This window comes from Siniperca chuatsi, linkage group LG4 (assembly GCF_020085105.1).
Source record: "Siniperca chuatsi isolate FFG_IHB_CAS linkage group LG4, ASM2008510v1, whole genome shotgun sequence".
Taxonomy (NCBI): Eukaryota; Metazoa; Chordata; class Actinopteri; order Centrarchiformes; family Sinipercidae; genus Siniperca; species Siniperca chuatsi.
Genome location: NC_058045.1, coordinates 32699230 through 32727228, shown reverse-complemented (window position 1 = coordinate 32727228; position 27999 = coordinate 32699230). Strand labels below are relative to the sequence as shown.

Genomic DNA, 27999 nt, shown 5'->3' with positions numbered 1-27999 from the left:
AACTACTTCAGATAAAATGTCTTTTAAAATGTATTTTTAAAGCATTTGAAACAGAAAGAACAGTGAACAGAGAAACCAAGTAACCACAAATCTCTTTTGGTTCACATGTAACCAAAATTCCTATCCAGCTCCAGCAGTGAAAAATCTCACAGTTCAGCAAACAGCAAACATCAACAACTTAAAGCCGACTCCACTCAGCCGTGGCGTCAGATTACAATCAGCCAAACGTCGGAATAAACACATACAGTATAAGGCGTAGCACAAAATATTGCCATTCTTAAGTCAAATGTTTTTGGATTGAAATCGCAGCAGTAAAACTGAAATGTGATCAAACCAACAGTCTCTTTACGCTGCACACGAATCATTTAGAAAAACACTCACCATCCATCATCAGTCTGACATTACATCCAACCGGAAACATCTAAAACAGCTCAGGCAGCCTCCTGCATACAAACATTATGCTTTCAGAAACAGGTCGGTTTTATACAGTAATAACTGCATGCATACAATACAGACATGCACAATATGTTAACGAAAACAAAGGCATACAGGTTTTATCTGTCAGTGAAATGAAAGGAAGAGGATTCAGCGGCTTGGAGCGAATCACACAGCAAACATTAAGAAATAGTTTGACATTTTACGGAAATACACTAGATAAGAAGTATGGAGCTAGAGGGGGACGGTTAGCTTAGCTTAGCATAAAGACTGGAAGCAGGGGGAAACAGCTAACTTGGCTCTGTCCAAAGTAAAAAAATACACCCGTAACACCTCCAGCTTGTAACTCCTGTAAAACCTCAAACTGTGATTAAACAAGAGAGATATATTGTGTTAATTAGAGATCTTTAGAGGTGTTGGGTGGCATATTTTTGAGCTTTGGTGTGAGCCAATGTTTCCAGTGCTTTGTTGACTTTTCCTGTTGTTCTTTACATAAAGTGGGAGATATTGTTGCCGTCAAACAATCCCCGATATTTAATCGGAATCACAAGTCGAAGGCTGACATGAACAATGCTTGTAATTACAGAATGCAGCACTAACGCACAGACATGAGATTGATAGAGATTTTCTCATCTAACCCTCTGCGAGAAAGCAAATGAGTGTATTTCCCAAAATGTCTAACTATTCCATTAACTTAAGGACACACAGCAAATCTGACTAAAACGTGACCGTCTGCCTGCTGAGGTCATCCTGCCTCAGCTCCCTCTATTCCCACCGTCTTACATTTATTTCAGCCTTAAATACAGGCATTTAATCATAAAATACTACTTAAGCAACAGTTTAGTATCATCATGCAGATTTTAAAACTTATTTGAATTATTTTAAGCCTGAGCTTTGGCCGAGACTGAAGTTACCCCACTAGAAACACCCAAACATGAAGCCGGTGCACCACTGAAAAAGAACATATTTCAAATATATCATTTGCGGCAGTAAACATCTAAACAAATATGCAAAATGCAGTATGGCATAGCAGGATAGCACCTTTTTCTTTCGGTTCTTGCATTCGATCATTATGGCACAATCATCAAATTCAAGAGAAAAATAATCTCCTTAAAAACAGGCTCAAAAGCATTTACAATATATACAGTTTATACAATATATACAGTGTGAAGCAGGGTTGTCTGCGTTTCTAATAGAAATATAAAGCCTTTATACATCATTACACTCTAGCTTTTGTATTTCTGTCAGGCACTACATGACTGAATATCCCATTGGCAAATAAGCTAAAGCAGAGAGCAGCTCAATAGCATAGACATTTAATTTGACACTAATTAACTGTTCCCAATGTATAACTGACTTTTATTCTGGCAACAAGTGCTTTATTAACAAGTGCAGGGCCACGCAGTAGCCCTCAGTTTGACAATGCTCATCAGTGAAAGAAGTCAGTCAGTCAGAGTAGGAAGATTTCAGCACAATATTCATCTGAACATGGACGGATTATGAGACAGTGGGCCTCTGGGCTCTCACATGTAAGAGCAAAACAACTACAACGACACAGCTGCGTAGTAGTTTGTAGTTGTAGTTATTTGTGGTAATTTTGCGCCTCTGTAGTCACTTTGCATCTCTTTGTAGTCATTTTGCGTCTCTTTGTGGTTGTTTTGCGTCTTTTTGTAGTTGTTTTGAGTCTCTGTGGCTGTTTTGTGTCTTTTAGTAGTTGTTTTACGTTTCTTTGTAGTCGTTTTGAGTCTATTTGTGGTCATTTTGCATCTCTGTGGTAATTTCTTTTGTAGTTCTTGTGTCTACTTGTGGCCATTTTATGTCTCTTTGTAGTTGTTTTGCATCTCTCTGTTGTTTTTGCACCTCTTCATAGTCATTTTGTGTCTCTTTTAGTGACATTTTGCAGGGTGCCCCCTGATCCCTTGGGCCTATGGGCCTTTGTCCGGTAGGTCGGTTCTGTAATCCATCCATCCAGCTGAACGTAGATGGATGAACGTGGTTTGCCCAGTGGTGTAAGAGTGATGCTGCCTCACTTCGTTAGTATTAGTATAGTGTTGTAGCACTATTTTGTTGTTGCACCACACCACTGGGTTTGCCTGTTAGATGTCAGGGTAGAACTCTGTGTTGACATCAACACTGTGCAAGACAGACTTTTGATCGGCAGCTGACATCCTGTTCAATACCTCAGCTGACAGAGAGTAACTGCTGCCAGACTTCTCCTCAAACCAGCTGTCCAACGCTCGCTTCCCATCAAAGTTAGCGATGGGCGGTCCGTTAACTGCCACAGTCAGCAGGTCGTTCATCTGCTCCAGAGTCAGCCGGGAACGATTGTTCTTACACATCTTCTGTAGAGACCCTCGGCCTTTATCGCAGCAGGCTGTGGAACTGGGCAGGACCCTGACAACCTGCACAATCCGATTCAGCAGAGGAAAACGCTGCTTGTACCTGCAGATGTGACTGATGACCTCTTTAAAACCGTTCATACTGTAGTAGTCTGCTTTCAGATCCTTCCATTCCACCACCAGGCTGCCCCTGGCCTCCGTCCTGGCCTGGGAGCCCTCCTGACCCCCAGAGGGAATGGACTCCAGATGGTTGAATATCATCTGGATTTCTTCCTCCCCGTAAGCTTGTAGGTCCTCCCGGTTGTGAGGCCAGGTGGACAGGTCCAGGACCTTGCAGGCTTTGGCAAATGAGCGGCTCTGCAGGTCCAGCCTCTGAGACAGGATGCCCTGGCTCCTGTTGCAGATCTTTTCTCGGATGGACTGAAATTTGGACTCTGCAACGCGCAGGTTCTTCAGAGCAACGCCGTTGAAACTTTCGCGGAAATTTTCCTCAAACTCCTGCAGATACTCTCCGGGGCAGTCCACCAACTGGCCAATCTCCAGAATGGCCTCCTCTATCTTGGCTTCCACCTGTGACACCAGCAGGTATTCTCCCTGGAAGGTGAAGGCTAATCGTGAGAGAACAGCTATGATGTCCAGAAGGAAGTAGATGAGCTTTACTGACTGATAGTCCATGAGGAACTGGAGGAGGGTAAGGGCGATGGCTGCAGCGTCAGCCCTCTGTGTCTGGCTGCTGATCTCCTTCAGATGGGCGACTACCTCCAGGTAATCTTTGATGAGTGCGTTAAGGACATTTGGTTCTCCTATGATCCATCGAATGGCTCTAATGTCTCCTAGGAACTCTGTCTCCTCTGACAGTGTTGGAGCAGTGGATCGCAGCTCGGCCATCATGCGAGGGGAGTAGCGGTAGAAACTGAGGAGCTGCTTGAGGTTGTTTTCCAGATCCTCCAGACAGGAGAGCTCCTTCCCACTGATGGCATCTAGCACCTCCAGATGGGGCCGATGAATCATGATAGGAAGGCAGAGGATCCAAGGAAAAGTCTTTTGTACAGCTATGTACAGGTTGGCTCTCATTCCTGAAGAGATGTTGGTGCCATCTACTCCTAGACCCACTACCAGCAAGTCCTGAAACCTGAGGCCTAGGACACTGAAGGCTCGATCCATAGCCTGGAGATATCCATCTACACTTGCAATGCTCAGTCTCTGCAAGGACAGGAACTCTGTGTTTGGGGAGCCCTCAGTGGTAATGAACTGGACGTAGACTGCCACCATGTCTGAGAAAAGGTCATCATTTTGGGCGTCCATTATGACACTTAGGAAGGGAGACAGGCGCAGCTTCTCAGCCAGGTCTTCTTTTACAGCCCGGGCAATGTGGTGGATGAGGATCTGACAGTCTCCTTCATTCATGTACTGGTCCACCACTTTCAGCTCACACCTCTTCAGAAGCTCTGCCAGTGGACGGAGGTCAGAAAAGGGCCGTCCCTCCAGGGCCAAGTGGTACGCCGCGTTAAACAGCAGTATCATGTTCTTGCACATCTCCTCTGTCTTTTCGGGATGCATACGCAGCTTATAAAGCTGCAGACACTTCTTATGAAGGTTGCTCTGGCTGTGAAGCTTGATGGTGTGGATCTTAAACTGCTTTGAGCCGATGATAAAGGCAGAGGTTCGGGATGACTGGACGGTGTACTGGCGGCAAACGTGGCACCACATCTCATTGATGGTTGGTGAGTAGCGAAGGAACCAGAACTTTTTCAGCCACTCCTGCTTGAAGCGACGAATCCGTCGACCTCCTCCAGAGGAAAGCTTCGATGGGTCTTCTGGAGAAATCACAAGATCTGCAGCAATCGACTCATCAGCCGAGTCCATGTCCTGGTCGTCTTCATCCAGGACCACCTGAGTGGGCGTCAAGGGCTCCATTCCTGCAAAGAATGACAAATTCAACTTCTGCAACCGGTCATTTTTGTTTTGAGTAATTTCCCCCCCAAAATCAAATGTAATTGCATCTGTTCATATAATGCAATGTAAATAACCATGTAAGCGATTTTTAGCCATGCTAGCAGGATGGCTCTATGGATGGTAATGTCTGTTGATCGGTCCACCACTTTGTCCAGACTGAAATGTCTCAACAACTAAGCGGGTTGGAGGGAAGAGTACGAGAACCCCTGGTAAGGCAACCCCTGTCTCGGTTTCCCCTACCCTCTATCTTATCTTGGCTACACCTGGTCCCTCTGTAACAAAACAGACAGACTCCAGGCCCATGTTAGCTACCAACACCAGTTTAAAGGAGCCTGTATTCTGGCCTTAACAGAAACGTGGCTGGGAGAGAAGGACTCGGACTGTGAGCTGGTGAAAGACGGGTTTTGTGCGCCTTTACGCGTATACTGGGAGGCTGTGCTGCAAAACCACTCTAGTAAGAAAGAGACTATGCACCAAGGATATTGAACTGCTTTCTGTTTCCATGCATCCATTCTACCTGCCTCGGGAATATCCGCAGATTTATGTGACTGCAGTCTATATTCACCCAAAGGCAAACAAGGGCATAGTCTCAGAACTGATCCTACAGAAACTACAGTTGCTGTCTCCCAATGCTCCTAATCTAATTCTGGGCGATTTCAAACACTGCTCGCTGGATTCTCAGGAGCTTTTACAAATATGTGTCTTGCCCCACCAGAAATGGCAAGATACTGGACAAGTGTTATGGCTCAGTCAAAGGAGCCTACAAATCCATCCCACTCCCCTGCTGGGTACGGCTGACCACAATTGTGTGCAACCTTTTCCAGCATATCGCACATGCCTACAGAGGGGGAAAGTGTTCACCAGAAAGGTGAAACTCTGGTCGGAGGAGGCAACGCTGATGCTGCAAGGCTGTCTGGACAGCATGGCGTGGGAGGAGTTCATCGAATCATCTCGGGACATTAATGAACTCACAGAAGTGGCCAGCTCATGGGTATCATACTGTGAGGACAATGTTATCCCTGAAAAGGTAGTTAAGATCTATCCGAACAGTAAACCCTGGGTGAGCAAAAACCCTAAAGTGTTATTAAACAAGAAAAAACGTGCATTCAAGCAGGGTAACTTATCTGAGATAAATGTTTTACAAAAGGAAATTAAATGTGAAATAGCCTGGGGAAGTGTCAGGACCATGGTTGGTTTAAATGACAAAGAAAAGAAAAAGGTGGCTTTAGAAAGTTTTTCATCAGATCTGGATCAGGAGTTTAATATGTTTTATTCAAGATTTGATGTGCATGATTTTAGCAATGAAACTGCTGTTTTAAAACACAACCTATTGAACTCTAGTCAACCTGTTTCTTCCTTTTCTGTACATAGTGTTGTGAATACTTTTAAACATTGTAAAGCTAGAACAAGCCATGGCCCTGATAACATTGGAGGTCGTTTGCTGTCCACTGTGCTAATCAAATAGGCCCTACTTTTTATTATATTTTTAATCTCATTCTGTCAATGGAACTATGGAAACAATCCACAATTGCAAAAAAACAGCCATCCTAAGACTCTGAATGATTACAGTTCTATAGCCTTGACCTCATTAGTTATGAAGTCATTTGAATTAAAAAGGAACTTCTGGACAGGACGATTCATCACCTCGACCCGTTTCAGTTTGCATTTCGAACCAACAGAGGGGTTCAAAACGCAACTATAACTCTGCTTCATTTATAAGCACTTAGAGGGTAGTAAGAACCATGCCAGACTGTTGTTTGTGGACTTTTTAACACCACACAGCCTCACCTGCTGGTGCTGACGCTTGTGGAGCGTTTTGGGTTGGACACTAATATTGTTGGCTGCATCTTGGATTTCCTCACCAACAGATCTCAGAGAGTGAGAGTGAACTGACATTTCTCTGGACTAAGCCCAACATCAATGAATCAACTAAAATTAATGGTCACGATGTAGAAATCGTTGAGCCGTACAAGTACTTGGGCACTATAATTGATAATATGCTGAGTAACAGTTTTTCTTTTATCTGTTGGTATGCTTCTGTCAATCCTAAACAGAAAAATACATTAACACATTATGACCAAATACCTGCAGAACTGATGACGTTCCCATCGGCCTCAGCTGCACTCTGTGTTTACTGCTAATTAGCTAATGTTAGCATGCTAACACGCTAAACTAAGACGGTGAACATGGTAAACATTATACCTGCTGAACATCAGCATGTTAGCATGTTGATGTTAGCATTAGGCCAAGTACAGCCTCACAGAGCCGCTAGCATGGCTGTAGACTTGATTTAAATGAACTTACAGTAAAGATCTCAATGAAAAAACTCTACCAGTTCTATTCAAACCAGTTCTATTGCTAAAGAAAATACACAGATGATTTAAAGAAATAAATTAACAAAGATGAAGAAATACAGCCCTTTGTCTGAGGAAATCCCGAACATCCAACCGTCATTTTTCAGAACGTACCTTGAAAATCTTCGATAGGGCCTTGCTCTGGGTGGGGCGGGGCCTGATCGTGTTGGGGTAGGGTCTGTTCAGACATCGGCGGACTGACCCCGTCCCCCTGTTCTCCTCTGACACGAGACAACTCCTCCTCCAGCTCCAGGATCCTCCTCTTCAGTTTGACACAGTTGGGGCAGAAGGAGGTGGAGGGTTTCTCGCTGCTCTGGTGCTCCTCCTCTTTCTCTTCCACCTTCAGGTTCGGAACGTTAAAGCTGCTTTCAGAGGAATTAAACCCCGACCCGAGCACTGCTATTTTACACTCACTGGGGAGGGAAGACTGGGACCTGGACTTGCTGGAGTCCTCTAGAGAAGCCTCCAGGACGTCTTTGAAGATGAGGTCGATCTTCTTCCTCTTGGCAGGAGGCTGGCCGTCTGTCTCCTCGCTGGGTTGTTTACTGGGGCTGGGTTTGCCCTGCAGAGCTGACTGCAGACAGGGAGATTTAAAGTCCTTCTGAATGTTGGGCAGGACTGTCGGCTTCCCGTTATCTGGAACAAAACAGTTTTCTTAGCTATGTCAAACAAAAATGGCAACAGTGAGCTCATTGTAAAATAGTGTGTCATGCATATGCTTGACATGCAGACAGAGTTTGATCAGCACATGGTGTGAGTGTGGGGAAAAAGCGACTGCGGTGATCAGTAATTGAGCAAATCAGGTTCTTTCTCAAATTAAAGTGAAACACATAAAAAACAAACAAAATAAACCTCAGACTTGGCAAACCAGTCTGGACTCTTGACTTTGAAATTAATGTTTTGCATCTCACATGTCAAACCTTTGTTTTCAGAGAACAACCAACCACAACAGCTTGATCAGCGAGTGCTGCAGTCATGCGGTCAGTGTGATGACAGTCTACGGATAATGAAAAACAATACATTTTGCCATTTTTGACAGAATTGCCAGCTTCTGTCACATTAAGTACACAACTCCATCTATTGGCATGTTAGAAAAAGTGAAAATAAAATAGTTACAGAAAAACCAATCAACAATGAAAGTATCAATCACCTGAACCAAAAAGTCTTTAATACCATAAATTATCAAATAGTGGCTGGGGCCTTTAATTACAGCAAAGGGTGCCAGGTCTTTAATTGAAGCAGGCTCATATTATTGACACGCCTTTACTTCTAATTCCCTCTGTCTGATAAGTATATTAGATCATATTTTAGTATGAAACCTCCTTGTTTTGTGATCTACTCCTGTTTACCCTTGTATGATTTTGTTACTGCATTTCCTGTATTTGTTTCAAATTAAAAGCCTTCTAGCATTTCAGTAGACAGAATCCCTTCGTTCACAAGGCTTTTATTGTGAAACATTTGCAGTGACTTGCATGGTTCTCAGATGGAGCTATCACCATCTTGTGGCACGACTCGTAAGTTACTACAAAATACATTTTATTGGCTGGAACATTAACACACAAACACCCACAGCGACTGAAACAGGACAATAACACTTTAGATGAGTAATCTAGAACAACAAAATGTCGAAAAAAGCATGATTGGACTGTTGAATTTATTAAAGCGATGGAAATGTACATTATGCTTAGTTGACAGAACATTATGTAACAGGCACCAGGAGTTTATCCACCCTTGTTTTTTCCACCGGCCTGTATTTGGACCCGGCTTTTGTTTGAGAAAATACGGTATTCATATTTTTATTTATCCTTTGTCAATTTGTTTCGTTTATTAATTCAATTTCTGATCATCACATTGCTGATCGATATTTAGTTTTATCCATTTAACCATCTGTGGCAGGTGATTTATCAATATACATTAAATACACCCTCAGACTGGTGTTGCTTCAGTGACTTTGGACAGTGATGTCTAAAAAGACAGGTGCCCATTGCCAACGTCCCCCCTAAGCACTGAATCCTCACACTCAAACAGTTACTGAACCTCTCGTCTCTTCTGGGTGCTTTATCTAATACTGTTAAAGGAGAGGCAGTAACCTCGGTGGACTTTATGACTCAGAGTTGTCTTCCGATGCTCAGGTAACTAAAGTGCTGCAGACCTGCTTTGTCCAACAGAGACATTTAACCAAGATCAGGTCGTTCCTTTCATTCACAGATCTAGAAAAGGTCGTCCATGTTTTTATCTCCTCCAGACTCGACCACTGCAGTGCACTTTATTCTGGTATCAGAAACATCTTTGGACTGAAGAGTCTCCCTGAGCTTGAACAGCAGACTGGAATTAGTGTCATCAGATGACACTGAATCTGTGGGTTGATTTGAATGTAGGGCTTCCAGCTGTGATCAGAAAATGTTTCTATATCCCAGTGAAATAACCACATGGGTTATTAGCCATGGAGACCTGTGAGTTGCTCCATTATTAACTGTCTATAGAGCAGCTCCAGAATCAGTCTCTAGATGACACATTGCTGCACTCTGTCTGCTGTTCAACTTGAAGGACTGTTTCAAATTAACAAAACTAACCTCACTGTTGTGATCTATGGTGGTTTTTCCCCTTAAAGGACAGATTTAACAGCACGCAGCTCTCAGTGTGACAGCAGCACCACCTGCTGAAGAACTGAATTCAGTTTCACTTCAGTTTGCCAAATACTGACATTCTGAGTGCAAGCGAAGAACAAAAATAAGAAAAACACCACACGAAAAAAGGACTTTATTTCTTACCAGTGGTGGAAAGTAACTAAGTACATTTTAATTTTCAATTTTGAGGTACTTCTAACTTGAGTATTTCCATTTTATTCTAATTCTATTCCACTACATTTTAGGAGGCAAATATTGTACATTTTACTCCACTACATTTATTCGACAGCTCTAGTTACTATCATTACACAAATGATAAACATATAAATGTCTTTGTTAAAGATTAAACTAAACGTTTCCAACCTTTTTGGCTTGTGACTCCTTACAGCAACATTTATCTGGTGACTCTTTGGAGGGCCAGAGCAGTTAAACCACTGGACTAAACTAGCAAACTATATAAAGCAGTGAAAACTAGCTAACTGTATATAAAGCAGTGAAAACTAGCTAACTGTATATAAAGTAGTTAAAACTAGCTAACTGTATATAAAGCAGTTAAAACTAGCTAACTATATAAAACAGTTAAAACTAGCTAACTGTATATAAAGCAGTTAAAACTACAGTAGCTCCAGAGCAGCTCCAACAGTAAAATGCTGCTCTAACGTTGATGCATCAGTATTAATAATCTAATAATGTCAGACAGAATCAGTCACAGGAGACATTTTACTGCACTTTAACTACATGAAGCTGATAATACTTGTGTACTTTCACTTTAGTAAGATTATGAATGGAAGACTTTTACTTGTAAGTGATTATTTTTACATTGTTGTATTGTTACTTTTACTTAAATAAAGAATCTGAGTACTTCTGTCTTCTACTCACTAAATCACAATTACAAACACAGTTGAGGTGAATCATATTAGCTCGAATACCAATTAGCAGAAAAGGTGAGTTGTAAAAGAGGCCGAACGGAACCAGTGCTTCAGGTGCATTGGTCACAAAAAGTGACAAATGTTAAAAAAACCAGAGACCAGAAAGAGATCAGCGGCACAAGTCAGAGATCACCATTGAGGACGCTGTGGACGGACATCTCAATTATTTAACCACTCAAATTAGCATTGAATTGAACCTCTGTGACTCCGACTCAACAAAAGCTGTATGTACAGTGAACTTCACCAAATTTAAAGGCTGTTCAGAAACAACTTACTGCCAATGGAACCACAGCCTGAGCTAATAAATCTGAGACTACCTGTCCAGCTCACCTGAGTCCAGGTTGCGGTCGATGCTCTCCTGAGAGACGCAGTGAAGTTGTTGGATGTAGTCGTCGCTGTACCAGACCCTCAGCTTCTCTCCTGCCACCAGCGTCCGACACACCCTGAAGTAGATGTTTTTACCACGCTGAAACGCCGTCAAGTTCCTGTCGCTCTCGTCCGACGAGGTCCGGACAAACCTGCAGGTCAGAAACGTCAAAGCTTTCCATCACTAACCCTGTTTGGTGTTTGGCATTCGTCCTCTAATGCATAAAGGAAATCAATGGAAAGTTCAGTAAAATCCACGGTCAGTGATCTGAGAAAATTAGAAAAGTAGATTTTTGAGGATGAAGGAGTTGTTTTTATATAAAGAGCTAATCTTCTTTTCACTGTAATCCAGGAGACATGTTGTGAATCAGCTGTTTTGTCCCTGAACACCTTTTCTGCTACTTCTTCAATGAGGGATTTCCTACATTTACCAGAATGCCTTTCAGCAACATCCAGTGATGTGATGCTGTTCCCAGATTAAAGGTACGCTTTGGAGTTTTCTTGTTAACAAACTAAAATTATGTTCATCTTCACATTCACTGTTTCTCCCTTAGTAAACATGTTAAATGCATTTCCTTCCTCGTCAAACATTTTCAGATTTTTGGAAGATTTTTGAAACTATCCATGTTTGCTAGCTAGCAGTCTTCGTCTTCACTGCCTTTGTTGGTTAATTGCTACATTTCTTGGCAGGTTTCCGCCACCGACATGAAAGCAACTGTATGTGCTTCAACTGTAGGCTGGAACTATGTTTTGGATATTGTAATGGGATTTTAATGGACAGCTGTCAGCCAATCAGAAACCAGCATGTTCTACAGCCACGGCAGACTGTCAACATAAATCCAGACTATAGGGCCGCAAAGAACGATTGTTTTCATTATCGATTAATCGTTTCATCTATAAAATATCAGAAAAAAGTGACAATCACAGTTTCCCAGAGCCCAAAGTGACGTCTTGAAATGTCTTGTTGTGTCCGACCAACGGTCCAAAACCCAAAGAGATCCAGTTTACTGAGACAGAAAACAGAAAACCTGAGACTCTGGAGGAACTGGAACCAGAGAGCGTTTGGCGTTGGAGCTTAATAAAAAGATTTAAATGATTGTTGTCGCCGATCAATCGACTGATCTTCTCAGCTCTAACATCCTGTTTATTGTATCGGTATAAAGTCAGGCAGAAAACGTTACCTCATCCAGTTGGCTTTGGTCTCATCGCTGCCATCGATGGATTGATACGTGTTGTCGAAATCAACAATCTGGAAACACGACAGCAAAAACAGACCAAGAAAACTAGCTCAGAACTGGACTTGTTTAAATATGGCTGTAAACTGTGACAGGATCAAGTCTAGACCGGTTCTAAACTGGTCTCGGACTGGTTGAACTTACTATCCAGGAAAAGAAGCTGGAGGATTTGTCCTTGCACACCAGCTCTCCCTCGTACGGACCGAAGACCGCCCCCTTGGGGATGGTTGGATCCACGCAGCGAACATCCACCTCGTCTCCCTCGGTGAAGACCTCCAGACCTGATGGGACAGTGAGCGCCGCCCTGTTGGCCGACCCCGGGGCCGCAGGTGTATCAGGGACAAACTGCGGGGGCCCGTGGGACGGACACTCCTTCTGGAAATAGTCCTGGCACTCCTCACAGACTGGAGGACAAATATCAGAATCAGCTGTACTGGCCAGGTATGTGCGCACATACCAGGAATCTGAATATCTGATCTTTACAAAGTGTCAACATCACAGTTCAGGATTTTGTTAGAACCTGGTTAAGTTATAAAATATACAGGCTGTCTACAGAGATCACTTCTGGACACGTTTCAGACCTGTAGGATCACATATGCAGGAAAGTCTTCAGATAAATCGTGTTTCAGGTGATTCTTGAGTTTGGGGGTAGTAAATTACTACTAATTACAACTACTACATCGATTGTCCAATCACAGCATAGCAACCGTAACTAGCAACAGCCAGTGTTAGTGTCGCAGCAGCGGCCCAAGGGGACCAGACCCGTCCGGCTAGACAGGTTTGCTCCTCCGACCCCCCAGCTCATGGTTAAAAACCTTTTATTTATGCGTATTTTAATATACATAACACCTAAATGAAATACTGCTGAGTAAGGATAGCGGTGCTTTGAGCTAAATGCTAACACCAGCATGCTGCTCACAGACCCCAAATGAATCGGCCGAGAAGCAGCACCTCAGAACAGGGAAGCCGGGGCCCCCGGACCTGGGAGGGAGGCTCGCCGCCCGTCTGTCCTCCACTGAAACATCAGCAGCTGCTGGACTGTGATGAGACGTGCTTCATCGTTCATGCTCCCCTCAGGATGAACTGTAATAAAACCTAAATAAAACCGTAATAAAACCGAACCCCCTGAGTCTGGTTCTGCTCGAGGTTTCTGCCTCTTAAAGGAAGTTTTTCCTTGCCGCTGTGGCCCAGTGCTTGCTCATGGTGGGATTTGTTGGGTCTCTGTAATTAATATTATAAAGAGTTCGGTTTAGACCTGCTCTATGGGAAAAGTGCACTGAGATAACTTCTGTTATGAACTGGCGACATGTTAACGTGTCCGACACTTTGGTTTCTGATGACGTTCCCATCAGCCTCAGCTGCACTCTGTGCTAACTAGCTAATGTTAGCATGCTAACACTAAGATGGTGAACATTACACCTGCTGAACGTCAGCATGTTAGCACGCTGATGTTAGCATTTAGCTCAGAGCGCCGCTGCGTCTCAGCCTCACAGAGCTGCAGACTCTCTGCTGTGAAGACCGAACTGAAAACTTACACCAGCGATCCCACGACTGCTCGCTCATGGTGGAACCATGTTGGTAGGAATCCGTCGTCCACTGTATCACCTATCTGCAGAACAACAACACACAATCTGTTACTGCGGGTGGAACACGTCACCGGCGAGCGGTGACGGCCGTTTCTCGCAGAGGTCGTCCGACTTGACCTACAGGTGGAACCGGCGACGTTAACGATGCTCTGCATGTTCTGATACGTACCGACGTGCTTTTCCCGACGACGTCCACTGTAAAAACGTCTGATTAAAATCAGCATTAAAACATCTTAACAACATCATCTTGGCTTCTGCGGCTCATTATTGTGTTTCATGTGTCGGTGTTTTCCCATTAACAGTGGATCAAACGAACCCACAGAGAAACACCACCGGCTCTGCAGCGTTTTAGTGTCTTTCAGCTCGTTGTTTTGGTTTTACAACTTAACCGTTTTGATTGCAGCCCGGCCATTTTCAATTTGCAGTCCGAAACTCAGAGATTCAGTTTAAAAATGATGTAAGACGGAGAAAAACAGAAAGCCCTCGATGTTTGTAAAATCAATTTTTAAAGATGAATCAATTATTTAAAAAGTTGCAGATTAGTTTTTTTTGTCCATTGACTTAAGTGATCAATTATTTCAGCTCTAATTCACAAATACACAACTGTGAGAAAACCTATCAGACAACAGTGTGAACATCAGCCTCGGGTGTGAGCTCTTTCCCAGGACTCCTCGCAGCTTCATGCCAACATCTGAAGCTTTGTTTCGGTTCCTGGAGCTCTGCACCCCTCGGATCTGCTGCGGAGCCTCTCCGGCTCTGAGAGACTGAAGCTGCCGGCCTCGGTGCCTCGGTGCCGGCAGACAATCTGTCAGATTAGCGGGTTTCGGGTGAATCAGCGGCGGAGTTTCGATCTGCGCCACAGTTTCGATCTGCAGACAACTGGCAATCTGCCTGCTGTTTTCGGAAGCCATTTTCGCTGGCCACAGTGGCTACTGACAGACCCACCTTGTGCAGAGACGCAGCGGGGACGCGGACCCTCTCTCCCGGGTGAAGCTCGACCCTCGCCCCCCGGCCGCCGAGCACCGACCCCCGGCCGCTGGCTCCGCGGCTGCCCGCCGATGCAAAGTTTCCCGTTAATTTTTTGCAGCGACTCGGTCGCCTCCTCGAGCTTTGACCACCATTTTTCATCACAGGAAATGACATGGAAAACGGAAGAAAGCAATTGCGCAAAAAATTAAAGTTAACAGTGTGAATTTGAGGCCGGAGTTCAGTCTGACAGGAGCCGATTCCCTGCTGCTGTACAACAACATGTGGTTTAACACATTAACGAGCTTTTCATGTTGTAGCTGGTGGAAATTAAAGTATGAAAGTTTATCTCCTCCACCATATTATATTATACATATTTTATATTACATCTGATATACAGGCTGAGAGCATCTGATAACGGATCAATCTGTTGATTGCTTCTACGATTAATCGTTCAGTCAGAAAATCGATGCCACAAAAAGAGAAAAACAGCAAATCAACACTTTCTGAAGCAGAAAGAGCAAAAGCTAATTAATCATCATTAATCAATAATCAAATTAGTTAACGATCGACTTTCTGTCCATCGACTAATTGTTTTTAAACTTCATCAGTATATAAACTTTATGCAGATTTTTCATTTGTTTTGCATTAAAACTCTGTGAAGTGATTAAAAACCAGAGTTGAAAATCTAAAATGACATAATACTTTAAAATATACTTATAAATACTTTATAGTACTAATGATACTAATAATACTTCTACTTAAACAGACTTTGAAATGCAGAACTTCTGTCTAATTAAGTATTTTTACATCGTGGTGTTTCAGCTTTCACATGTTGTTTATTAGAAACTTGATTCCACTTGTGTGAGAAACTGTAAAAACTGTTTCAGTAAAAGTTCTTAAGTGATTTTCCATCTTTATTTATTTTTGAGTTCCTAAACTATGAGCAGCTGGGGTTCTGGGAGATAATCCATATATTGATTTTTGATTAATAAAAAAGGGAAAAGTGCATTTATTTGAAACAACAACAGTCATTATTTCCATCCGATCAACTCGCGTCTCCCTTCATGTTCTTAGAAATCAAATAGTAACGTACAGCGAATAATAATATTTTACACGGCGACACTTCGACGTCTGGACTTTCAGAGACAAGAAAGGTCTGAGAAACCGAAAAGGACTGAGTCCAGACTCCAGAGTCCTGAGTCCAGAGTCCTGAGTCCAGACTCCTGAGTCCAGAGTCCAGACTCCAGAGTCCTGAGTCCAGACAGTTACACAGATGATCACATGATCGTTCATGTTTCTTTAATACATCTCAAACAGAGATCTAGTCTATCAGCCAATCAGCACCTTTAAAACAGCCGGACTCCTCGTGCAGGACTCACTGTGGCGTTAGACCGGATCAGACACTGTCTGTCCGTCTCACTCCTCACCTGTCCGTCCGTCTCACTCCTGTCTGTCTGTCACAGTCCTGTCTGTCTCACTCCTCACCTGTCTGTCTCACTCCTCACTGTCTCTCTCTCTCACTCCTCACCTGTCTGTCCTTCTCACTCCTGTCTGTCTGTCTGACAGTCCTGTCTGTCTCACTCCTCACCTGTCTGTCTCACTCCTCACTGTCTCTGTCTCACTCCTCACCTGTCCGTCCCACTCCTCTCCTGTCTCACTCCTCACCTGTCCGTCCCACTCCTCTCCTGTCTCACTCCTCACCTGTCCGTCTCACTCCTCACCTGTCTCACTCCTCACCTGTCTGTCCGTCTCACTCCTCACCTGTCCGTCCGTCTCACTCCTCACCTGTCTGTCACAGTCCTGTCTGTCTCACTCCTCACCTCTCTGTCTCACTCCTCACTGTCCATCTCACTCCTCACTGTCTCTCTCACTCCTCACCTGTCTGTCCGTCTCACTCCTCACCTGTCTGTCCGTCTCACTCCTCACTGTCTCTGTCTCACTCCTCACCTGTCTGTCCGTTTCACTCCTCACTGTCTCTGTCTCACTCCTCACCTGTCTGTCTGTCTCACTCCTCACTGTCCGTCTCACTCCTCACCTGTCTGTCCATCTCACTCCTCACTGTCTCACTCCTCACCTGTCTGTCTGTCTCACTCCTCGCTGTCTGACACAGTCCTGTCCGTCTCTCTCCTCACCTGTCTGTCCGTTTCACTCACCTGTCTGTCCATCTCACTCCTCACTGTCTCTGTCTCACTCCTCACCTGTCTGTCCGTCTCACTCCTCTCCTGTCTGTCTCACTCCTCACTGTCCATCTCACTCCTCTCCTGTCTGTCTCACTCCTCACTGTCCATCTCACTCCTCACTGTCCATCTCACTCCTCAACTGTCTCTGTCTCACCTGTCTGTCTGTCTCACTCCTCACCTGTCTGTCCATCTCACTCCTCACCCGTCAGTCCGTCTCACTCCTCACCAGATGTCGGCTGTGACGCAGTTTTGTTGTTTGTCAGCTGAAGAGAGGACGAAGGGATTGAACAGTGTTCATGTTGTTCAGGTGTCTCGCTGTGGACAGATGTTTTCCCGCGGCTCTTAAAGTGGAACATCAGCAGATCGGCCCGTCTTCTCGTTCCTTCGATGAGCAGCAGGACGTCCGTACAGTTTGTTCTCACGCTCATCTGCTGAAAGAGGAAAGTGTCTCCGCGCTCACCTTAAATCTGTCTCGGTCCAACTGAAATCACAACCTTTAGCCTCCAGGTCTCAGACAGACTCCACAGTGAAGCAGGTGGGAAATCAATACAGCAGAGTGCCGCATATATATAGACACAGACGCCAAGTATCGACCTATTATCATATAAATTATTAATGTTGCATTCACAAAAAAATTACCTTTTGTTACTGGAATAATAAAATCAGTTGCTTTTTCAGTCCACTAGAGGGTGCCGGGGTTTCCTGGTGAGGTCAGCGGGGTTGGTGAGACGGACAGACTGAAAACTTTATCCCTTTAATAAAACAGGAAGTTTTCCTTTCAGGACATAATTTGCAGTTGAAAAAAAAGGTAATAAATCACAAAATGTTTAAAATCGTATCGAGTATCATGATAATACAGTGTCGTGGGCCCCTCTGGGGATTCCCACCCCTAGAAGCAGGAGACATCTTGTGTCCAGCAGCCAAACTTTAAAAATCAACAATATTTACATGAAGTCTGGAGAGGATCTCAGAGCAGCGAAACGTGAATGTCTCACAGCTTCAGGTCACACGTGTGCAGCATGTGGCGCTCCAGATTGTCTTTATGGTGCTTGCTGTCGCTGTGCTTCTTGATGTTGTGGACCTTAAACATCCTGGAGCCTTTGATTAAAGCCAAGTTCTGGCGGGACTTGTCGGCGTGGAGGCGGCAGACGTGGCACCACATCTGATCGAACGCCTGTGAGTAACGGAGGAACCGGAACATTTTCAGCCAGGCCATCTTGAAGCGAGGAGGCCGTCGAAGCTTAGGGCGCTCGGATGACTTGTCCTGAGAAACCGCAGCGCCGGTGGGAGTCGACTCGGCGGTCGTGTCCACGTCCTGATCACCTTCGTGGAGAAGCACCTGAGGAGGCGAGAGAGGCTCCGTCCCTGTGAAGACAGACGGACACGTTTGACCTCTGCTGACGCTTTTCAGCTCTAGACGAAGTTAAGAAATTAGAGCGAGACTAAATATGTTTCAATCCAAATTAACTGTTGCAATCACATTTTTAAAAAGGAGCACTTACTTGCCAAGAGTTATATGACAAAATCGATACCGATTAGCTTAGCATAAAGACTGGAAACGGGGAAACAGCTAGCATGCCTCATCTCATTCGTTTAATCTGTGCAGAAACAAAGATGACACCAGGCAACCAGCAGACGCCGCACTGAAGTACTGGGCGGATGGATAAACTGTCGTTTGTGTGCAGGTTAAACAGTTTGTGTGGGTTTTTTGTGACAAATGAGATGTAACATGTTGATCATGTTGACTGAGCTTTAGAGTTGCTGGAAGGTGAACTTTGGACAGAGCCAGGCTAGCTGTTTGCCCCCGTTTCCTGTCTTTATGCTAAGCTAACTAGGTTCTGACTCCAGGGGCCTCATTTATAAAACTGCCTGGGATCCAGACTAAAGGTTCACATGTGCACCATTGACAAAAATGCCAGGGTTGGAAATTAGCACCCGCCACCGGCCGACTGCGGGTGAATTTGGCCCCGCAGCCAGTTTCCTCTTCATCATGTCAGATGGGTCGACTGACACAGACGTGGCAGAAGAAGAGATGTTATATGTCCGCCTGTGTAAGAGAGGCAAGGCGAAGGTGAACCTCGTTGGCATACAGGCGGTGGGGCGGGCAGACGGAGAGAGCATCACCAACGCCATCACTGACTTGATGAGGGGAGTCCGTGGAGACGACTGGCAGGACGAGCCGGAGCGTCGGTGACGACCGGGGACTCTGCACATCCTGCGGATCCATGGAACAAAACATTTCTGCCTTTATTTGTTTATCTGTCACCAGAGTTTGGGGAGGCGGACGTGGATGAACTAACAAGGCATTTCAAGCGACACCTGATCTCATCCCAGACCGGCGGACCAGCGGACCTCGTCATACAGACACGTACATACAGTAGCTGATGAAATCACACGCTCAATATCTAAAACCACCCACATGTAACTAAGAAATCCGTCACACAGGTGAAGAGAAGAGTTTTCACTGTTCTGTGGGAAGTGGCGTCTTTCAACACGCCGGTTATAGAGGAGGTCACCGCTCCGGACTGATGTGGATCTTCTCACCTCACTCTGAGAAAGGAAGTAAACTTCCCAACATGTTACTAACGATTCCTTCCGCAGGCCCATGTAATGTGTGCACAGACGAAGAACGGGGAACACAAACGTACTCGGGTTAAAGAAATGCTGACAAAACAGCCTGACATTTATCTTCTACACTCTGGCAGACTAACTCGTTTATAATCTTTAATTTCCTGAAACTTACACGCAGGTTCTTCCTCTTTTATGCGGACTGTCTCGGGACTCTGCAGGTCCTGGTCTGGTTGGAGCTGGCTGAAGACGGGTGAGGCCTCCGCGTCCTCCTGTTCTCCTGTGAGACGTGACAGCTTCTCCTGCAGCTCCACGATCCTCCTCTGCAGTCTGACACAGTTCAGACAGCAGGAGGACGACGTCGGATTCTCCTCCTTTACAGGTGGAAGCTTAAAGTTTTGGTCCACTTTGTAGTCCCTGGAGACGGAGGGCTGCCGGGCCGAAAGGGTCCTGGACCTGCTGGAGGCCTCCAGAGAAGCCTCGAGAGCGTCTCTGAAGAAGTCCTGAAACAATTATTTAACCTGTTACTTCATCAAAAGAACATTATCTGCCGCAAGTAAATCAAATAAAGTATTTGTGGTGGCTTTTCTCCTTTAAATTTTACTTATAAACTAAATACTTTTGGCTGCTGGTCAGTCTGAGCAATTTTAAAGGATCAGTCTGTTATTCTATATTTTTCTCATCATGTTCAGACCCAAACCAGCAACATGTCGGTCCGTCTCTCAGTACCGTCTGACTTCCTGTCTGCGGCTCTCAGCTGCGAGCCCATTGGTTCCTGCTGAAGATCTTTAAAAACACAGATCTGTAGTTTCCTGTTTAAAAAGGCTCAGTAGTTTCCTCAAACAGCTGCTCGCTGTAGTTTCTATCAGACCAACAGGAGGAAACAGAGCATCTGTCGGGGACTATTTTCAGCGGCGGATGAATCCACATGTGGTGCTGTAGTGAGTGTTTGGGGCAGCAGGACGGTGTGTGTGGGACTGAGTCAGAATAAACTACAGTGTGTGTGTTCATGGTGATGAAGGAACATGTCACCCAGTGCAGCAGAGCGGCTCACTGATGTGTTTTAACAGTTTCTGGACGACGACGGAGGAAGATGATCAGTCAGCTGTGATTCACACAATTAAGGACCAGTTCTGAGACCGGTTCCATTTAGGATTTGGTTCCTGGTTGGCAAAATACCCGTGTTCGTTAAACTCTGACACTAATGAATCTCTTGTCAGATGTTTTCTCTGTTTCACGTCATCAGATCAGCTGGAGATAATTAACGTTCATTCAACATGTGAATCGGGAGCTTCGGTGTCAGTTTCACTAATACTCACTACACACTGGGAAGAACTAGCTAAAGCACTCAGTCCTGCCGATGAACCTGAACAAGCTAGCACACCTGCAAACCCCACTGGCACCTTCATGTCTTATATAAAAGGTATATTACGTTTGTTTTTACCTGTTTTTGTACTTTTTAAATTAGTTTCTAATGGATGTCTGACCCAGATGTGTCTGTTTCTTCTTATGTCTTGTAATTACTCGTCACCCCCCCACGCCTTCTTTGTTTCTTCATCATTGTGGGAACGTCATGTTTTTTAGTGACGGACTAAATGATATATTTAAAATGAAGCCAGAGAGAAATCACGTATCAGTGAAAGTATTTGTTGCAGTCGTACTCTGAAGCTGAGGTCCATCTTCTTCGCAGCAGGAGGCTGGTCGTCTCTGTTTTCACGCTGCAGAAGCGACTGCAGCAGAGGTTTAACGTCTCTCCAGGGACGGACAGCTGGCCTCGCGGGACCTGCAGCACATAGAAAAACAGACTTTGGTTTATTGCGATTTCGATGAATTGTTCAGCCCAATAAAAAATGTTTCTCCAGAGTCTCAGACTTTCTGCTTTTCTCAGTTTTCTATCTCACAAACCAGAGTGCAGTAATACACAGTCAGAGTGCAGTAATACACAGAGTGCAGTAATACACAGCCAGAGTGCAGTAATACACAGCCAGAGTGCAGTAATACACAGAGTGCAGTAATACACAGCCAGAGTGCAGTAATACACAGCCAGAGTGCAGTAATACACAGCCAGAGTGCAGTAATACACAGCCAGAGTGCAGTAATACACAAACCAGAGTGCAGTAATACACAAACCAGAGTGCAGTAATACACAGCCAGAGTGCAGTAATACACAAACCAGAGTGCAGTAATACACAGTCAGAGTACAGTAATACACAGCCAGAGTACAGTAATACACAGCCAGAGTACAGTAATACACAGCCAGAGTACAGTAATATACAAACCAGAGTGCAGTAATACACAGTCAGAGTGCAGTAATACACAGACCAGAGTGCAGTAATACACAGCCAGAGTGCAGTAATACACAAACCAGAGTGCAGTAATACACAGTCAGAGTGCAGTAATACACAGACCAGAGTGCAGTAATACACAAACCAGAGTGCAGTAATACACAAACCAGAGTGCAGTAATACACAAACCAGAGTGCAGTAATACACAGACCAGAGTGCAGTAATACACAAACCAGAGTGCAGTAATACACAAACCAGAGTGCAGTAATACACAGTCAGTACAGGTACTGCGTTTTTGGTTTTTAGGTCTGTTTCACAGTTACTGCAAAGTGAAAATCATTTCTGTGACATAATATTGTTTTATATAATAAACCAGATGTCAGAAAGTCAGATACAGGTTATAACTAGTTTTGACTAAATATGAAGTTCTGCCTTTGTGGGGCAGAATAACCAAAGCAAACACTTTCAGGCCTCCTGAAAGCCCCGTCCTGCCTCTGTAGCGCCCTCTTCTCTTCTAACCAACACTCGGACCGTTGCAGAGTAACAGAAAGTCAGTCTCACCTCCTGATTCTCTCTGAGGGGCTCTGGACGCGCGTGAAGGTCCCGTCTCTGTCGTCCATCTTTGTTTCTGGTCTCTCTCTGGCTGCTCGGGCAGGAGGAGACGCTCAGTGCGTCTGCGGTTTCCTTCGCTGTGACCCAGCTGCAGCGATGGGACCCAGTCTGGATCGGACTCCAGCATTTCATACGCTGGTTTACCTGCGAACGCACAACGTGTTCATATGAATATAACGGCTTTTTTAATATCATGAAATTGATTTACAACATATCATCCAGCCCGGTTTATATCAGGGAATAATATGTATCATACAACCGGCGTCAGACTGTATGATATATATTTTAGAGCTGAAACTTAAATTATTATTTTCATGATCGATTCAGCCGCCGATTAGATTCTCAATTAATTGTACAATGATGTACAAAATTATAACGAACAGTCCAAAACTCAAAGATCAATAATGAAATATATATATATATAGATAATAATAAACAAGCATGTTGCGTCGGTGAGTGTATTCTGCATCACGTCATGTTGTCTTCTGATCGGTTGGTTTGTAGGTCGTAGCAGAAGTCACATTGTAAGAGTTTGTTCATAAATTTCTGACATTTTCAGGATTTTGACACTACAGCTGAAACAATTAGTCAATTAATCAATTAGTTGATCAACAGAATAATAATAATAATAAGCAACTATTTTGATAACTGCATTTTCAAGCAAAAATGCCAAAAATGACTTAGTTCCTTTAAGTATCAGCTGTTTTTCTTTATTTGATATAAAGCAAACTGTTGACAAAATGTCGGATTTATTCTAGATATTTGCTTTATTGAGACTTTAGATATTATTTATTTAGTTTATTTAATTAGTAAGAATAGGGGAACAGGTAGGCAGGTACAGAGAATAGGCAACCACGTGATGACACATTGCATTCTGGGTAGCGGTTGCCATTATTTAGGATACACCTCTTTGTTTACATTCATTTTGCTTACAGCAACCAGGAGCAGCGACAGCAAACACAAACCAACAGAGAGGAACCGAAGGAGCTACTTTCAACGAAACGAACGGGCTCCATCTGTACGGACGCACAGAGCGGCCGGTGATCTCAGCGAGCTGCCGCAGGTTACATTTCCAGACGCGTTTTCTCTCGAGGCCCACCTTCAGTTTTCAAATGGACGGGTGCCTGCAGAACAACCAGAAAACCGCCGTTTGCACAAAAGGTAGGTGATCGCCACACACACCTCTCTGTGTCACCACTGTAAACTCAACAAAACAACGACTGCATCGCATTTAGTCAGTTTGTCACTTAGGCCACATTTTGATTACTTCCACTAAGTGTGCTTTCCAGCCAAAACACTGTTTTGGACTAGTTTCTGTGGTGGTGATTAGCTGCAAATGTGAAGGCTATTTTGATTGTTTTTTTTAATCATTCATTTTCTAATTATTTCAATGTTATTTATGTCTCAGGTTTTGAACTCCCAGTGAACCTCCGCTCAAGCCTGGGAGATCCTCAGTTCCAGTGGTCAAGACAGTCAGACTAGTGTGGACAAGGTCCAAGCGGAGGTGGGCTACGGGATCGCCTTCTCCTCTGGTGCAGCCAAGACGAAGGCGCTCGACAAGAGCATCAGGCGGGGACACAGACAGGCTGCAGCGTTCCCCCGCGGCTGCGTTCGATTCCCTGCCTGCTACACATCAAGAGCAGGAAGAATAACCGCTTCCAACATCCGGTGAGGAGGGAAACAGCTACCACAGCTGCCATCGGGGGGGGGGGCAGACCACGAGGAAGAGGAAGAGGCAGACAGACCCTGTCACACTGACAGCATCCCATCACGGGGACCCGAAAGTGGAGCCATGTGGGTTTGTGTTGGCCAATCCCGATGTTCAGCAGATATATCGGTGCATCCCTCATTTATATTTGCATTGTGTATTTTACTTGAACTGTTGCACACTGAAGAAGGAGACTTTTCAGTAGTTTTTATCTTTTTAAAATCTCAGTTGTACTTGAAATGTCAGTACTTTACACTGCAACTTCACTTCTTTTGCCTTTAGTATTTGCACTTCATTGGTACTGTGAACTTCACACATATTTACTTCAGCATTGCACTAATCAATATTATGTTACATGATTAAAGAGATTCAGAGTTTGAGTAATTTTCCATCATTTATTATGGTAACATATGAATAACTAATGCAGTCTACATCACAGGAAGGATGACGCTGTAGCATTTGCCTAATTTCTTGTATTAGTTATGTAGCTACGCAGCCAGCTAGCTGTGCAACGTTAGCTGTGTAGCAGCAACGCAGCTTGGCTAGCCTACGCGGAGCTAGCAGTAACCACGTTAACAGTTAACCTCAAGGTGTTCTGATGATAACTTACCTGCGTGAAAATGCCGCGAACACACGAACATGTGTCGGGAAATGTTGCTGAAGGTGATGTTTGCTCGTCCTACAGCTGCCACCCACGCCACGCGACGCCTCTTCGTTAACTCCGCCACCTGAGCGCCAGACTTTTGCTTCCAGGCCGGAAAGCTGAAAAATCGCACCCCGTTATCGATCCGCTTCCCGCGCCGGTCGCAAGAACGGTTATGGCAGTTGACGACACAGCACGCGTTCACCATCCCGCCCTGTTTGAACTTGGATGTGATATCAACACCACCAACATCCACCTCCACCAGTTGCTACTGCTACGGTCTCACGTAGCTTCCGTGTCCTAAAGTACCACAATGCATTGCAGCAGAGCCGGAAGCAGCAGGAATCAGAATCAGAAACACTTTATTGATCCCCGAGGGGAAACTCTTTGTTACAGCAGCTCACTGTCACGTCAGTCACACAGGAACAGAAGCACTAAGCAAAAAATATATATAATACACTATAATACAGGTCAGATAGATTAAGTACCCAGTGGGTATAAGTATAAAATTAAATAAGTGTGAAGTACAAAGTGGGTTTACCGGTTGATGATGATAATACAGTATAAAGTAATAGTGCATGAACTGTTGAGTTAAGCTTATTAAGATTATAATGAGACGGAGGATATTGCACAGCAGTAATAGAAGTATGAATAAATATCAATAAATTAAACTGAAAACTGTTTATTGCACAGCAGTATTAACACAGAATATTGCACAATTATCTCAAGTATTGCAGAGATGTTAATGATCAGTGTCCAGTTTAGTGACTTAGGGTCATACAGACTGACACTTAGAGGGAGGAGTTAAAGAGTCTGATGACTTCCGGCAACAGGCACCATGCACGTTGGCGCATGCGCACTCTTTCGAATCATGATTTCTTGTTCTTTGCTTACCGGCGATAAATCTTAAAAGTTTACAATCCAGCAGCCTGCACAAACTACCTCCAAAATGTCTCTGTGTTTCAAGAAGAGCTGAGCACGACCCTTCGTGGCGGGAAGGCTTCCTGCCGGATTAGGTTGCTTCGGTTCCCGCTGGGTGCCTCTAATGAAGCGAACTCACCGGAGAGAAAGTGTCGGGAGCACACTCTCAGATGTGTGGTGGAAGGTGATGCTGCCGCGGCCGACAGCAGCCACCCAGGCCGACCTCCTCCTCCTCGTTAGCGCAGATATCTGGCCGCCTTCGTTCCTCCTCCAGGCGGGGAAACAGTGGAAAGTTAGCCCGTGTGGGATCTTCCTCCCGCGGTGGTCGTGAGACCTGCGGCGGCAGTTTGTAACGCAGCCGTTCCCCCCCCCATTAATATCTCAGATATGTAAAGTTACCGAGCGGAACAAACAAACAAACAAACAAACAAACAAACAAACCCGCGCACGCGCTGCCCGACAACAAACAACCGCCAACAGCCATGGCTGATCTCCCAGAACACACTGCGGCGTGACGTCACGTGCCCAGACTCCACAGAGCAAAAGATCAGCAAAGATATCATTAAGAGATTGAACATGTTTGTATTTTTTTGTGGGGGTGTGTGTACCTGCCTTAGAATGAACATGGTATGCTATTTGTACATGAAATACTTCAGATGACAATTTGATAATTAAAAACTTATATTTTAATAAAAAAAAAATCTCCTGCAAATTGCAATGTTTAGTTCCTTGTGCTTCTTGTGTTGAACTACTTTGAAACACTAAACTTCAAGTAACAAACTAAAACTCTTTGAGTCAAGTATAACACTTTAAAAAAAAAAAAAAACTCTTAACTGAGTAGGCCTAAGGGCAATTCTTTCATAAACAACAGCCACTTCTTTACTACTGCTCTTTTTCATTTGGAACATGAGGCTGCATGTCCTTTGAGTAATGTTTTGCCACAAGTTCTGGGACACACAGACTAAATATACAAAAATATCTGCAAATGTCAGAGGAGGCAAATCGTCGGGGTCTCGACTACATTCTCTTGCAAGCACCTCATACGGATCCAGATTTCCGATCAATGCCATCTTTTCCAGGTACCGTTTTCTTGCGTCCGGTAGAAGTTTGTCTCTGTATAGTACATTTCGTTCTTTTAATTGACTTTTCAACATATTTTTACAGATATGTTCATACTTTAATTCTCGCCCGATGTGGCCTCACAATATGGCGGCGGCGCCCTCTTGTTTACGTCCCAGAATGCACTGCGCAGTGACGTCGGTTGCCTACAAACCGCCAAACTGTGAAAACACCGTCGCTTGCTCACTTTGCCTCAATGTCGACAGAATAGTGCTTAGTTACAAAATGTAGAGGAACATATGACTACTCCTCTCGGTAACAGAACAAAATGAGAACACAATCGTTTGCTAAGTGAGGTTTATACACTTACCTGAATGAAAATGCCTGGAACAGACTTTAAATGATCTTGGGATGTCTGCGAAATGTATGTCCGTACGTCTTATGGCGGATATCCAGGCCATCCGTCTCCGCTTTGTTACATCAGACACATAACTCCCTTCATTTTGTTTCCAGGCCGGAAAACAATAAAAAGAGATACCGTTGTCTATTTTTCTCCCACGTCGATCGTGTGAACGGACATTACATCCAACAACACAGCAGGTTCTTCCCATGACTAAAACTTTGTAGGCGCTTCAGAACAGGTGGCCTCACAATATGGCGATTTTTCCCATCACTACTACTTCTTCTTCTTCTTCTTCTTCTTCTTCTTCTTCTTCTTCTTCTTCTTCTTCTTCTTCTTCTTCTTCTTCTTCTTCTTCTTCTTCTTCTTCTTCTTCTTCTTCTTCTTCTTCTTCTTCTTCTTCTTCTTCTTCTTTAACGGAGGTTGGCGACCAGCTTAATGGTGCATTACCGCCACCTTCTGTTCTGGATCAGTCAGTAAACCATAATCTACAATTTCCCAGGGATTTGGGGGGGGGAATGTTTCCCATCAGCCATCGCGGCGCTAGAGCCGTGACGTCACGCCCCATACTAACCACGGTCTAACTTCTACTCTCTGGACTCTGAACGTGAAACACAACAGCTCTTCGTTTTGTACGAACGGGAAAGCTCGTAAAACACTGCATTTATGTTATTTAACGTCTTAGAGAATCAAATGTGCATTGAGATGTGTTTTGTAAAAAAAAAATAAAAAAAAAAAAAAAAGAAGAAACGCTCTGTTAAGCTGGATAGCACCGCAGCATTTTTTATTTATTTTTTTTTACAATAACGTTACTGAAACAGCACTGC

General features: G+C 44.3%; 2 protein-coding genes across 10 annotated transcripts; both read right to left on the bottom strand.

Moving 5' to 3' along the window:
• Positions 1 to 17: 17 nt before the first annotated feature.
• Positions 18 to 17864, bottom strand: prdm11 (PR domain containing 11). Of its 5 annotated transcripts, XM_044192272.1 has the most exons (8): positions 16325 to 16343; positions 14773 to 16281; positions 13777 to 13850; positions 12386 to 12645; positions 12188 to 12255; positions 10971 to 11158; positions 7199 to 7720; positions 18 to 4693 (listed from the first exon to the last, which is right to left on the bottom strand). In XM_044192272.1, the coding sequence occupies exons 3-8, from the start codon at positions 13802 to 13804 to the stop codon at positions 2532 to 2534; spliced, it is 3228 nt and encodes a 1075-aa protein (XP_044048207.1). In that variant the 5' UTR covers positions 13805 to 13850; positions 14773 to 16281; positions 16325 to 16343; the 3' UTR covers positions 18 to 2531. The 5 variants fall into 5 exon arrangements, with proteins under 5 accessions (XP_044048207.1, XP_044048208.1, XP_044048206.1 ...); XM_044192273.1 differs by lacking the exons at positions 14773 to 16281; positions 16325 to 16343 and adding an exon at positions 17616 to 17864; XM_044192271.1 differs by lacking the exons at positions 14773 to 16281; positions 16325 to 16343 and adding an exon at positions 17155 to 17418.
• On the bottom strand, positions 17559 to 27516 carry LOC122874422. 5 transcript variants are annotated; one of them, XM_044192277.1, is made up of 6 exons: positions 27143 to 27516; positions 22391 to 22585; positions 21206 to 21327; positions 19720 to 20047; positions 17925 to 18341; positions 17559 to 17728 (listed from the first exon to the last, which is right to left on the bottom strand). In XM_044192277.1, exons 1-5 carry the CDS (start codon positions 27381 to 27383, stop codon positions 17968 to 17970), a joined length of 1260 nt encoding a protein of 419 aa, XP_044048212.1. In that variant the 5' UTR covers positions 27384 to 27516; the 3' UTR covers positions 17559 to 17728; positions 17925 to 17967. The 5 variants fall into 5 exon arrangements, with proteins under 5 accessions (XP_044048212.1, XP_044048211.1, XP_044048215.1 ...); XM_044192276.1 differs by lacking the exon at positions 27143 to 27516 and adding exons at positions 24760 to 25092; positions 25853 to 27093 and having other exon boundaries at positions 17559 to 18341; XM_044192280.1 differs by lacking the exon at positions 27143 to 27516 and adding exons at positions 23407 to 23565; positions 24760 to 24881 and having other exon boundaries at positions 17559 to 18341.
• Between the last annotated feature and the right edge of the window lie 483 nt (positions 27517 to 27999).

What these genes read in the sequence shown, in the direction of transcription:
- prdm11 (XM_044192273.1), bottom strand. Translation starts at nt 13,804, where the DNA reads ATGAGCGAGCAGTCGTGGGATCGCTGGT. An exon ending in ACCAAAGCCAACTGGATGAG is followed by an intron (nt 11,159 to 12,187) that starts GTAACGTTTTCT and finishes TCTGACCTGCAG; the next exon opens with GTTTGTCCGGACCTCGTCGG. An exon ending in CGACCGCAACCTGGACTCAG is followed by an intron (nt 7,721 to 10,970) that starts GTGAGCTGGACA and finishes GTTTTGTTCCAG; the next exon opens with ATAACGGGAAGCCGACAGTC.
- LOC122874422 (XM_044192277.1), bottom strand. Translation starts at nt 27,383, where the DNA reads ATGGGAAGAACCTGCTGTGTTGTTGGATGTAATGTCCGTTCACACGAT. An exon ending in TTCCAGGCATTTTCATTCAG is followed by an intron (nt 22,586 to 27,142) that starts GTAAGTGTATAA and finishes GTGCGTTCGCAG; the next exon opens with GTAAACCAGCGTATGAAATG. An exon ending in AAAAGAGGAAGAACCTGCGT is followed by an intron (nt 18,342 to 19,719) that starts GTAAGTTTCAGG and finishes CTGTCTTCACAG; the next exon opens with GGACGGAGCCTCTCTCGCCT.